The 13,087-nt window shown below is 35.9% G+C and overlaps 1 protein-coding gene across 1 annotated transcript in view; it reads left to right on the top strand.

The window, feature by feature from the left end:
• The window catches only part of LOC125077147 (Down syndrome cell adhesion molecule-like protein Dscam2), a 34,309-nt gene that overhangs the window by 18,498 nt on the left and 2,724 nt on the right, over positions 1-13,087 (top strand). The window contains exons 20-30 of the mRNA XM_047688976.1: positions 121-264; positions 334-501; positions 575-704; positions 790-974; positions 1,069-1,230; positions 1,362-1,550; positions 2,653-2,886; positions 3,059-3,228; positions 3,316-3,424; positions 3,505-3,792; positions 3,977-4,174. Of these exons, the coding sequence (XP_047544932.1) occupies positions 121-264; positions 334-501; positions 575-704; positions 790-974; positions 1,069-1,230; positions 1,362-1,550; positions 2,653-2,886; positions 3,059-3,228; positions 3,316-3,424; positions 3,505-3,792; positions 3,977-4,174 (1,977 nt within the window). The remainder of the gene's footprint in view (positions 1-120; positions 265-333; positions 502-574; positions 705-789; positions 975-1,068; positions 1,231-1,361; positions 1,551-2,652; positions 2,887-3,058; positions 3,229-3,315; positions 3,425-3,504; positions 3,793-3,976; positions 4,175-13,087) is intronic.

Below are 13,087 nucleotides of genomic sequence, written 5' to 3'. Positions count from 1 at the left end.
CATTCACATTGTTGTAATTATTATTATAGTCCGATGTGGTATTTAAGTGCAGATAAATTATGTTATACCTTAAGATTGTGTAACGCTCTTGATTTGAAATAAATCATAAATAACGGCCAGTGCCAGAGGAGCCGCCGAGCGCCGTGACATGCGAGGCGCTGTCAGCAAGGTCGCTGCGAGTTCGCTGGCTGCCGCCGTCGCAGTCACACGCACAAGCAATACGCGGCTATGATCTGCATTACGCACCGCTGCATTTCTCACAGAGTTAGTTTTCACACATACATTTTTGTTTTTAAAATGAGCATTGCTAAAATGTTTAGTCAATGCATGTAGCATGGAGCGGTGCCGTCGGCTCGGAAGCGGCGCGTGCGGCGGCCGTTGGAGAAGCGGTCCTGCAAGGATTACGCGCTGCCACAAACTACTCGGTGAGCGTGCGCGCGCGCTCAGACCGTGGCGCGGGACCACCCTCGCCGCCCGTACATTGCCTCACAAGAGAAGATGGTATTTTTTTTAAAAATCTTAATTTTTCTTTCACCGATAGTTTTATTGGTAAGAACTGATTATATCAACCCAGTTCCGAGCGCTCCTGAATTGATACGAGCGTTGCCCGCCGGGCCGGACGCCGTGCGCGTATCGTGGATAGCACCGGCTGAGCGCGGCGGTCAACTCACACACTACACTCTCTACACGAGGGAACTTGGCAAGTACGAGATTTATCAAAAAGTCCCTTATTAGGGCATTGTTGTTTTTGAATTACTCATCAATTTAACAGCATTTTTGTGAACGAAGAGTGGGAGGAGAGTGGTCTCAGCGAGTGGAAGCCGTCGACGACAGTGCAGAGGGCGAAAACGAGATATGGCACGAACTGCGTGGACTACGTGAACGCGCCGTATACGAGTTTTGGATACGCGCCTCTACAGCCGCAGGAGCCGGGCCGCCCAGTCGCGCAGTCAGCGCGGCGCCCACGCAACTCAGTAAATTATTAATACACCCTCTTAAGCAAACACAAATATTTCGTTTACACATAGAAAAATGCATGCACATATACAATAACTTACTTTTAAACAGTGTCAGCGCGGATCTCATCACTCGGTCGTCTAGTGACAGCCGCGATAGGCTCGCGCCTGCGGCTACGTTGCTCTGCGCTGGGCGCCCCTCCGATAACAAGGCGGTGGGTGCCGCTACCACACGCACATACTGTTACTGATACAGGAGACTTAATTATCCACAGTAAGTAAAGACACACTACGCACTACCGCGATATTGCGGACGATGTCATAGTATCGAGGCAGTATTTAATTTAAAATTTTGCTTGTAACAGTTTCGTATCAAACCGCTCCTTGTGTATATTTTGCTGACAGAGGTGGAGCAACTGTCGGCTTTGAACTACTCGTGCTCAGTACGTAACGCGGCCGGCGGAGACACCACGGTGTTCGCACTGCGCGTGATTCGTCCTCCGGCGGCGCCTGCGCCACGTCTTTCCCGAGCCGATACACACGCTCTGCACTTAGCATGGGATCCACCGCACGACGGTGGCGCTCCTGTTCTCGGTAAAATATCTTTTGCAATATGTTTATTGCATTAAACAAAAGAACAAACAACTCTGATTGTAAAAAAATCGTTAGATTATTATTTGTTGATATAAAAATGTTAAATATTTTTATTTCATCTTTTTACCTGACGGGCTCCTTTTTTTTTACGGGAATCTTTTTAATCGAGCCAAATAGTTATCGTCATGAGGCCTGTTGACACATGAATATTATTATGAGTAAATTAAAAATGTAAGTTGTATAGAAAAACAAAAAAAAAACTCATTGCTTAGATGAAATAATTAAAATAATAGTTTAAAAAACTAAAAAACACGCTTTTAGCACGCACTAAAAATTACAAAAGCAAACCCTTTCATTTGATATCCATATAATGGGGGTGCATTTCCAATAGCCAGTCCGCCATCTTCAGGAGGCCGCCATATTGGATTTATAATGACGTTTCTTAGCTAGTCATGTATTGTCGTCATAACTCAGAGCTTTTGCAAAATTTCATCCTAATTGAAGACCGGGAAATGAGTCAAATTAAGATTCCAAGATTTTATTACATACATGTGTAGCTAAAAGTACAAGTGAAGTTAATATAAGCGTGTTAAAAACATGTTATATGCCCGGTAATACCCCCCAACCTCGTTACCGGGTGTCTGCTTATCCATACGAATAAATAAAGTATGAAAAACTAAAGAAAATGCAGATTGATACCAAAAGTAAAGTTTTTTTTTATTTATAATAGGTTTTTTTATGTGTAATATATTTTCGCAGACATTTTTTACTTTGCCGTTTCATAAATTAATTGTAAAAAAGTTGTATTTAGTTGTAGTTTGTTAAATGACGATTTAAAAGTGTATATTTTGATTTTGTGTATGTGCGTGTGTCTATCTGAGACTAAGATATAAATTTTACTTGGATTTACTTAATAATGAGGCTTACACTCTAGGTTTTTTCATACGGTGACCGTAGCTACTCCGTCATGTGTCATTTTCCTTTCACACTAAAACAAGAAGATCTATCATTAAAGTGTACACGAATCGTTCTGAATAGAACGTATTTTTACATGGTACATTTACCGATTAAAACGCTTTAGCTATAATTCCTTACCGGTCAGGATACACAGTTTGGTGGTGGCGAGGATGGGAAAGTGGTGAACCTCGAAGTGAAAGTTTATTGAATGGGAACATTGCCGCAAGTGCACGATGGTGGCGCGTCGGTGGGGAAGCTCGCGGCGCAGCACTTCGCGGCCTCGCGTGTGGGGCTCCTTATCACGTGGCGATGCGAGCCCACAATGCGGTCGGAGCATCACCACACTCGCGCGCCGTGACATTGCGCACACGAGGCGACAGTTAGTCATCCGTGATTGTTTATTTATTTCGCCAACTTGTTATGATTGTAATATAAATATAGATATAGATAAAGAAAGAAATATCTTATGATAATTTTCGAATGTTTTCCTTTCATTACGTATCTACCTACCTTCTTCGACATATTCTAAAGAAAATGTTTAAAATTCGTAGAGGCGAAGGCACCGGTGGGCAAGGAATGTATTTGGTCCAACAGTACCGCTCTGCGAATCGCTCTCCTCGCGTGGGGCGGTCGGTGTGCTGTGGCGCGTTTCACACTCGCACTGCGACCTGCCAGTGGCGGGGCTTGGTCCGACCTCCCCACTGATGGAGAAATCGCAGAGGTACTTTGATAAAATTATTGACTACACTCCATACCTAATAAAAATATTTCCATTAAATGGTTTATACTCACCGATACATCCCCACAGGCATCGAATTTGGAACCGGGCACGTGGTATGAAATACGTGTCTTGGCACATTCCCCAGCCGGTGATACTCCCGCCCTGTACAAAGCGGCGACACACACAATGAATGGAGGTCGAGTAACTATTTTTATAGAAATGCTAATATTTAATTTCCCCAATTTCGTTCACTAATGTACACAAAAATGAATATAGAACGCATCGGTGAGCCAATAGAACTACCCCTAGAGGCAAGAATGAGTGCAGCAGACGGAGCTGACGACGTCACAGTAGCGGGTTCGTGGTGGCAGGGCGGCGCGGGCGCGGCGGCGGCGCTGCTCGGCGTCGCGCTCAGCGCTCTGCTTGCTGCCGCTGCACTGCTCGCCTGCCGTCGCCGCGCCAGTCGAACTCACCACGCGCATCCACCTCACGAAGGACACCATCAACCGCTGTACGTGGCACAGCCCACGCACACGAATGGAAAAACGATAACCCCACCCGATGGTAAAAATATTGATGAATAACATGACTCTTTGAAAGCGTTTGGACTCGCCAATAACTATCATACATCGTTTAAGCTTGCTGCAATGCTGATGTTTTAACAAGCACTTATTTTTTAAATATATTTATTACTCTGACCGAATCAAATTTTAACAGTTAATGATTTTTATTTGACAATACCTATCAGGGGATCTACACGAGATTAGCCCATACGCGACATTCAGCATGTCCTCGGGCGCGACGTCGCGCGAGTGCGGCGCGGGCGCGCCGGCGGGCCCCGACGCGGGCGTGCGTTCGTGCGCGCTGCATCTGCGTTCGTTCACACGCGACCCGCTCGAACTCGCGGCGCCGCCTCCCCGACCGCACTTGCTTGCGCATCCTAACGGTAAAGTGCATTATGATTATAATTAAAAAAGACTACTTATAACTGAACAAAACATTTGATTAAGTGCTTAGTTTCGTTAATCATGGTAACACTGCTCTGGGTGACATGTCAAATTTGAATTTATTTTAAATTTTTTAAATTATTTAGTTTTAAGTGTTTTAATAATAATTGGTGTAGAAATTCTGGGTTACAATTCTTAAAAATAGTGTCCATAGTGTTTGTAACGCAGCTACGCCACTATATCTAAACAAAAGAAGAATCGAGTCGACTGTCATACTCTAACGGCCGCTTGACTTGAAATTTTATACGTAAACCCGGGGAGTATTTTGTTTTAAAGTTTTATATAGTCATTTTTATACGTTATAAACCTGATTCGAGCAAGGCTTACATGTTGTGGACAACATCTGTCTTCCCCTTTGGCGTGATTACTGTCTCACTTTGCTCGACAATTAGCTGGGAGCAAAGTTGAAGATTTTAACATAGTCCTCAGATAGTTCTTCACAATATCTGTGCTGTGCATAGGATTCAGCTTATTTTGTAAGCTGTAATCCTTGTGTTCAGTATACACTAAGCCTATAATATTGTTTGAATCAGTTGACAAGCAAATAAGCAAATAATTTAATACATACATATTTAATAAAAGAAAATAAGAAATAATTAAAAACATTATATGTGACTCACATTGTATACATTTAGTAACTGATATAAAATAATATAAAAGATCACATAAAATTCCCTTACTTTGTCCAAATTAATTGCCTTATTACCTTAACTGATAATATATAATTAATTACTTTTTATTATATCATATAATTTTAAAGTAATCATATATTCAAATAATAATATTATATTATCTTTTTAATTATCTAAATACATATTTGAATAATTTACAGTTAAACATAATGGAGTATACTATTATGACCCGGAAAACATCAATAAAAGAAATGGAAGTCAAATTCCAATTGACCCTTAAGGAATTACAATCCTCCAAAGAGTTAAACAGACAACTTCTTCAAGAGCGTGAGGACAGTGAAGAAGAGATTAAAAAAATTGTGAAAAAAAACACTGAACTCAAAAGTGAGCTAGCTAAGTTGAATGAACATTGTTTAGATGTTGTTAGCCAGCGGGACAATCTTCTTGAGATTGTGACCTCATTTAAAGAGTGTAGCAATGAACATGAAAGAGCTTTGAGTCGCATTTCAGAACTGGAAGTAAGTCTTACTAATGCCCGAAAATTAGAAATAGAACTAGAACAAATTAAAACAATCCAGAAATGTGATGCGACTGAAAGGTTGTATCATGAGTTAGTTACACATGCCTCTGACTCCAATACCACCTTGCAGGAGTCTGAAGCTAAACATACCTATATGAATTCACATAAAAATATAAAAAAATACATAAAATTAAATAAATTCATTAAAAAAACAAAAAAAATAATTAGTAATACTTATAAATATCAATATGTATACAAAATGAGAAAAGACCGGTCACATTTAACTAATAAAGTAAAATCATGTAATAATAAGTTGCAAAATAATAAATTGATATATGACAATAACATTGAACATCTGCAACTAGAAATTTCTAGCCTCCAGAGATCTTTAGAATTTGTGAATAAAAAATATGACTTGGCTCAAAAACAGATAGAGGAACATATACATGCAGCCAACAATCTTCTTGAGCTATGCACCTCTAACTTGGAAAAATTTGAATCGTTATCAAAGGAATCCATGTGTAACTGTTTGCATACTCAAGAAGATGAGTTGGCCTCTGCTAACACTAATATTAACACAGTGTCCCAACCTCTCAAGTTGAGTCAATGTTCACCAGGGTTCCACAACCACAATAAACTGGGGTTAGAAATAAATATAAATAAAAATGTTAAAAATGTTATAGTAGTATCTGACAAGTTAGGTCAGGGCTTTGGCTCAATACTAAAAAATGAGATAAAAAATGTAGTCAATACATGCTCACCCGGGGCAACCTATCAGTACCAAATAAATAAGATAAGTTCTATGCATCTGGATTCCAATAATATAGTTGTATTAATGCATGGAGACAGCTTGTCTCTTAACAAAAATAATCTAATTAAGGATATAAAATTATTATGTGAAATTCAAAATCAAAAGAAATGCAAATTTATAATTAGTACATTTCCATATTCACATACCTTGACAGATGCACAGAATTTACATATTTATGACTTAAATGTATCTTTATACAATTTGACCCGACATTGTAGCAATGATTTTATGTTATTTGACATTAATAAATTCATATATAGATTTAAGTTGACAGAGGGTACTATGTACCTACCAATAAAATCGAGAAGACAAATTGGTAACCTAATAGCTTACAATATCAATAATTATTTTATGCCTAATGTTACCAAGGATCATATGCATAATAAAAATAACAATTTAATTTATATTAACACTGATAAAAGTAATTTAAATTGAATTTTAAGACAAAAGAGATAGTCTCTGGCTCAAGTATTATTAATACTAATATTAATTTACCTAATAGTAATTTAACCTTGGATAAATTCCTAAATCTTAAAATTAGAAATAATCAAAACAATAATAATAGTAAACTTGTAAACCTGGTGCACCAAAACATTCAAGGAATGACAGGAAAAGATTTAGAAATTGAGTTATTCATAAACAGTAATGCCATTGATATTTTATGTATAACAGAACATTGGCTTGTAAATTATCAGTTTATGTTTAACTTTAGTGGTCACCAGATGGCTAGTATGTTCAATAGAAAAAAAGCTATACGTGGTGGCTCATTAATACTTATTAACAAAAATCTAAAATTTAAAGAACGTAAGGATGTTGTGAGCCTTTCTATTGAGCAGACTATTGAAATAGCCTGTGCAGAGCTTGAGCATGTCATTGTTGTATGCGTATACAGACCTCCTAGCGGGTTATATGAAGCATTTGAGAAAATATTGGAAAGTGCATTATTGAAATTATCTGGATCAAGTAAATATATTTTTATTTGTGGTGACTTCAACATAAATTTATTAGAAAACTGTAGCACAAGTATTAGATTCAGATCATTATTATATTCATATAACCTCATTAACTTATTCTTAGAGCCAACTAGAATCACTGAATCCACTGGAACATGTATTGACAACATATTTACCAACTGTGTACCTAATCATAAATGTATTATAAATATGTTAAGTTCTGATCATTGTGGACAGTTGGCTTCATTTAATTCGCAAATAAATAACAATGCTAAGGATTTAAAACAGACATTTGTTCCAATCAATTTGTATCGAATTGAGAAGTTCAGAAGTAATATCATGGCAAAGCTCTCATATTTACAATTAAATGATAATTCTAATGAGCTTTATAACAATTTTTTTAAATTAATTAAAACAGAATTTAATGCCATATTTACTTCCAAGACAGTCTATTCTAGGAATTTTCTTAAATTTAATGATTGGGCGACTGTCGGAATTCACAAGAGTAGGCAGAGGTTGTATGAACTTTATAGTGAAAGATCATACAACCGGTCTTTTTCATTTATCAGTTATGTTAGTGCCTACTCTAAACTATTCAAACGTGTATGTCATACAGCTAAATCATTGCATATAAAAAAAAAATTATTGAGGCACCTGATAAAATTAAAATGACATGGAAAATTATTAATTGTGAAACTGGAAGAGTCAAAAATAACATCTCCGACTTTAGCTTATCTATTGACAACAATTTATTTTCCTCAGATCGGGATGTTGCAACTGTTTTTGAAAATTTTTTTGCTGACATTCCATTTTCGACAACTAACTCATTAAATTCCTCTCCTACCGTTGCTGAATCATTATTAAAAAACCATGTGGAAGAATGTAATATTAGCTTTAAATTTAATACAGTAAGTGTAAGTGATGTAATAAGTTCCTTCAGATCACTAGATATTAAGAAAACGGCCGATCTGTGGGGGATCTCTGTCAAGGTAGTCAATTCAATAATTGATGTAATCGCACCCTACCTTGTCACTATATTTAATAAATGTGTCCTTAGTGGCGTGTTTCCTGACCTCATGAAACATAGTAGAGTATTACCAATATTTAAATCAGGTAGTACATCAGACCCCAACAACTATAGGCCCATCTCTGTACTACCAACTCTTAGCAAGATCTTTGAAAAGTTATTACTAAATCAAATGCTAGTACATTTTAACAATAACAAGTTGCTACACAAGAAACAATTTGGATTTACAAGGGGTCGCTCGACAACTGACGCTGGTGTTGAGCTCGTTAAAAATATTTACAGGGCCTGGGAGGAGTCACAGGATGCCTTAGGGATATTTTGTGATTTATCTAAGGCCTTTGATTGTGTGCAACACGAAACTTTGGTCAGGAAGCTACGTCATTATGGAATTAGGGACACTGCACTCAGTCTTCTGATTTCGTATCTGAGCAATCGCATTCAGAGGGTTGATGTAAATGGAAAGAGATCTCCCGGGTCTCCAGTTACTGTGGGGGTCCCTCAAGGATCAATTCTTGGACCATTTCTCTTCCTTGTTTATATAAATGACCTGCCACATCTCCTAGGTGATAAACTCGAGATAGTATTGTTTGCTGATGATACTTCTTTAATTTTTAAAATAAAAAGACGTCTTTCAATATATGACGATGTGAACAATACTCTCTCTGAAATAGTAAATTGGTTTAGTGTTAATAATTTAATGTTAAATAGTAAAAAGACTAAATGTATTAAATTCACTACTCCCAATGTAAGATGTGTCAAAACGAGTGTACGTTTAAACGGGGAAGCATTAGATGTTTTAGAATCAACAGAGTTCCTTGGTATAACAATAGACTCTAAGCTCCAATGGGGCCCCCATATAAATAAATTGGCGAATAGACTTAGCTCTGCAGCCTATGCGGTAAAAAAAATTAGACTTTTGACTGATGTGGATACGGCACGCCTTGTGTACTTCAGTTATTTCCATAGTATAATGTCGTATGGCATCCTACTCTGGGGTAATGCAGCTGACATTAATACTATTTTTGTACTGCAGAAGAGGGCTATTCGTGCAATTTATAACCTGGTCCCAAAAGATTCGTTAAGAGGTAAATTTAAAGAAATTAAAATAATGACTGTCGCTTCTCAATTTGTTTTTGATAATGTTATGTATGTACGCAAAAACATAAATGATTTTCCCAGAAATTGTGACGTACATTCTATTAACACTAGGAACAAGAATAAACTTGTTACTCCAAGTACCCGATTACACAGGGTTAGTAACTCTTTTTTGGGGCAATGTATACGTTTTTACAACAGGATCCCAGAAAACGTTCAAAATTATTCAATTATAAAATTCAAAAGAGTCGTTAAAGAGCGTTTGTGTGCTAAAGGATATTACAACACTAATGACTTTTTAGTTGACTGCACACCTTGGGAATGAAATGATCGCCTCCAGGCTGTTTCAAACAACTAATATATACTTATCATTGTACCTACATGGAAAATGGTTAAAAAAAATGAAAAAAAAATATATCCCGCTGAGTTTCTTTCGCCGGTTCTTCTCAGGTCCGAGGTGCTAAATTCCGAACCGGTGGTAGATTTTTGACAATCAATAAGCAAGTGCAAACACTTCTATATTGAATAAAGATTTTTGACTTTGACTTTTGACTTAGTGATAAGTTGATGGTGTAACTTTTCCAATAAATAAAATAAATAAATAGATCTAAATCAAAACTGAGATTAGGAATTTACATGGTTATTGGTAATTCGACGTATTCCCGTAAGGAGGTAATCCCATCAAAAACATAAATGTAAAAATGACCTTAAAATCCACATTAAGACCGGCTGTCATAAGTTTTGATTGCTGGTTCTTACATCATTTTTTTTATTACAGTTATTACAGGAACTAAATATATAAGTGTTCCTAATAGACCCAATAAAATGAAAAATTATAATAAAATGATAAAAAATTACCAGTTTCAGATTTTTTCCTTTATATTGGCCTAATTATCTACCTGCATGCCAAATTTGAACTTTCTAGGTCACCTGGAAGTAGGTTATAGTTTTGATCTATAGGTCAGTCAGTGATTAAAATGACGATTTTTAGACGTTAATATCTAAATAACCATTTGAGATGCGTTTATGAAATTTGGAACACATATGTATCTCGCAAGTCTCAATATATGAGCCAAATTTGACACATTTCGTTAGGAAATTTCCGATATAAGTATAGATTATATTTATTAGATAAACAAAAAAATTCTTAAGCTAGACATTTAATTTTATTCATTTAATTCAATCGCTGTTATTATTATTATTTTTTTTTATTTATTTATTTTATCTATTTATATTTGTATTTATACACATGGGTATGTAAATTTATATACAAAATCAATTTATATGTCGTTGACAAAATTTAAATATAAATTATGTTAATATTCAAGTATACGTATATTGCAAAATTAAATTAATTATAATTTTACGACACGAACCCGTTTGGTTTGCGGTCCGATTGCTATAGGCAAGAATCACGTTATCGCCTGGTGATCCCATGACCTTGGCTTCCACGCTCAGCTGCATTGTTTTTTATGAGATGTCATCTTAACCGCTCCTATCTCATAACTCCTTAGTTCTTCAATCCATATCTTTAAGATAAAGCGAATTAAATTAAGATATTGGGTTTTTATGTTAGCGTGTAATTAAATATATATGCGAATAAAACTGAATTTTACTATAATCACATATATTTTATATATATTTCGTGTCATAAAAATACTTCTTACCTTATATTGTCTTTTCCAAATACTTAAAAATGTAGTACTATAATTTATTGTCAAATCGCAGTATGTATTTTTCTGTGTTCGTTTGGATATTTTTAATTAAGCGAACAACATGCTTACGGTTAAGCGTCAGACGCTGCGGGCTGCGCGGGCCGACTGGGCGCGTGAGCATTAAAAACACTTAAAATATTATGTACAATTTTACGTATAATTAAGAAAGAGGTTGCGCCCTGCTCCCGCGCGATCCGGCACACTCTGCGTAGCAAGTGCGACAGATATACTCGTACCTAGGTAATAATTATGTTTATGCTGCCTTTATTATTATGTTAATTTTTATATATATATATATATATTTTCCTCTTTAATTATTTATTGCATCGATTTAATATCGCTCTTTTATTGTTACCGCTGTCAGTTCCGCAATAGCATTAGGAGACCACTGAAAATCAGTGTAGAAGCAACAATGTTTCTATTTTTCACTGAGTGGATGTCCTTTTGGCTAAATTACACTGCTGCACATTATTTATTGTTTTATATTATTTTAATTATTAATTTTTTACTCTTAAAACTTGTTCTGTTGTAGTTGTATTTTTAGTTATTATTACTTTTTTTTTTTTTTTTGTTTGATGTATTTTAGGATAAGTGATATTTTGTTATGTTTCGTTGTTTATGTTGTGTGAAAGTAGTGTAATTTGCTCAATAAATGTTTATTATTATTATTATTATTAAATAGTTTTTGAGTTATGAGGAGGTCAAAAGTGGCTCCAAATGGTTCGTGTAATATTACACACGGTGCTGCTCGCCAGTTCTGTTACTAGAACTTGGCTGACACGCTTCCGCGTGTCTAGATAGGGGTGACTATTTGCGATAATTTTAACCCCCATATAATAACCAATATAACCTATATATAATTTTAACCCGAATACGAATTTCCACCAGCGTCATTTGTGGTCATTTTATTTCGTAATAATAGTATTTTGAAATAAGTTCGTAGTTGTTATACATTTTTGGAAAGCTAAGAAAACGGTTATGTTTTTAAAATAATCAGCAGGACAAATTTCATAACGATTTTTTTTAGTTTTTAATGCATTTTTGTGGAAAAAAATTCAAAAAAATATTGAAATAATATCTTTTTCCGTCTGGCATTTTTAAGTTTGGACGGATAATACTATTTTTATATTGACAAGTAACCAGTGTTTAATCGTTTTTACAAATCAGAAAAAAAAATAGATTTTAATTGACACTTTTCTTTAAATAAATTTTTGAAGTTGCATTTTTGACTTATTTTGAAAAAATCTAAAAAACGTGATAACTCAAAAATGGTTTACTTTTGCATAATGGGTTTAAAATATTGCAAATAGTCACCCCTATCACCTCCTAACGGGAATACGTCGAATTACCAATAACCCTGTATATTAGACTGTCACATGTATATCCATCAACCCGCATTGGAGCAGCGTGGTGGAATATGCCTCAAACCTTCTCCTCAAAGGGAGAGGAGACCTTAGCCCAGCAGTGGGAAATTTACAGGCTGCTAATGTAAAAAATGTAATTAGACAGGCAGAGAAGCAAATGGGTCACTCACAATTTACATAATGAGTATTAATTGATTCTGACGGGCTCGATGCAGTTAAACCTTTTACTTGTGTCACTTGTGTTGCTTGCGACTATAGTATAAACGTTACTTTTCAATAACAATCCTTCGTGGAAACAACTGTTTATATTTTTGGAACAAAACCGCAACTAAAATCTTTAGGGCCACGGGTCGGCAATTTCAATGCCGGCAGTTGTATAAACTTTATTTCAGAAAATGGTTCAAATCACTTCGACTATTAGAGAATACACGAAAAGATTTGTTTAGAATAAGCAATTATCTGAAGAGATGCTCGGAGCGGCTTCGTGGCGGATTGAGATCGCAATTTCCGGCGCGCTTTGTATTTATTATTCGCAAGTTGAATTCGTCGTTGCAGACCCGAGATATCAGAGCCTCGAGACGACTAAGTAATCATACTTTACTTTTTCCATTCTGACAGATATTTCAATAAAATTTGTTGGTCAATGTTTGCCTAAATTTTACTGAAAATAATCCAGAGTTCAATATCATATTTTATAAGTATTTTTGAGGGCTAGCTACATCCTGCAAATGACGT

This window comes from Vanessa atalanta, chromosome 1, assembly GCF_905147765.1.
Source record: "Vanessa atalanta chromosome 1, ilVanAtal1.2, whole genome shotgun sequence".
NCBI lineage: Eukaryota > Metazoa > Arthropoda > Insecta > Lepidoptera > Nymphalidae > Vanessa > Vanessa atalanta.
This window is presented reverse-complemented; position numbering and strand designations above follow the sequence as displayed.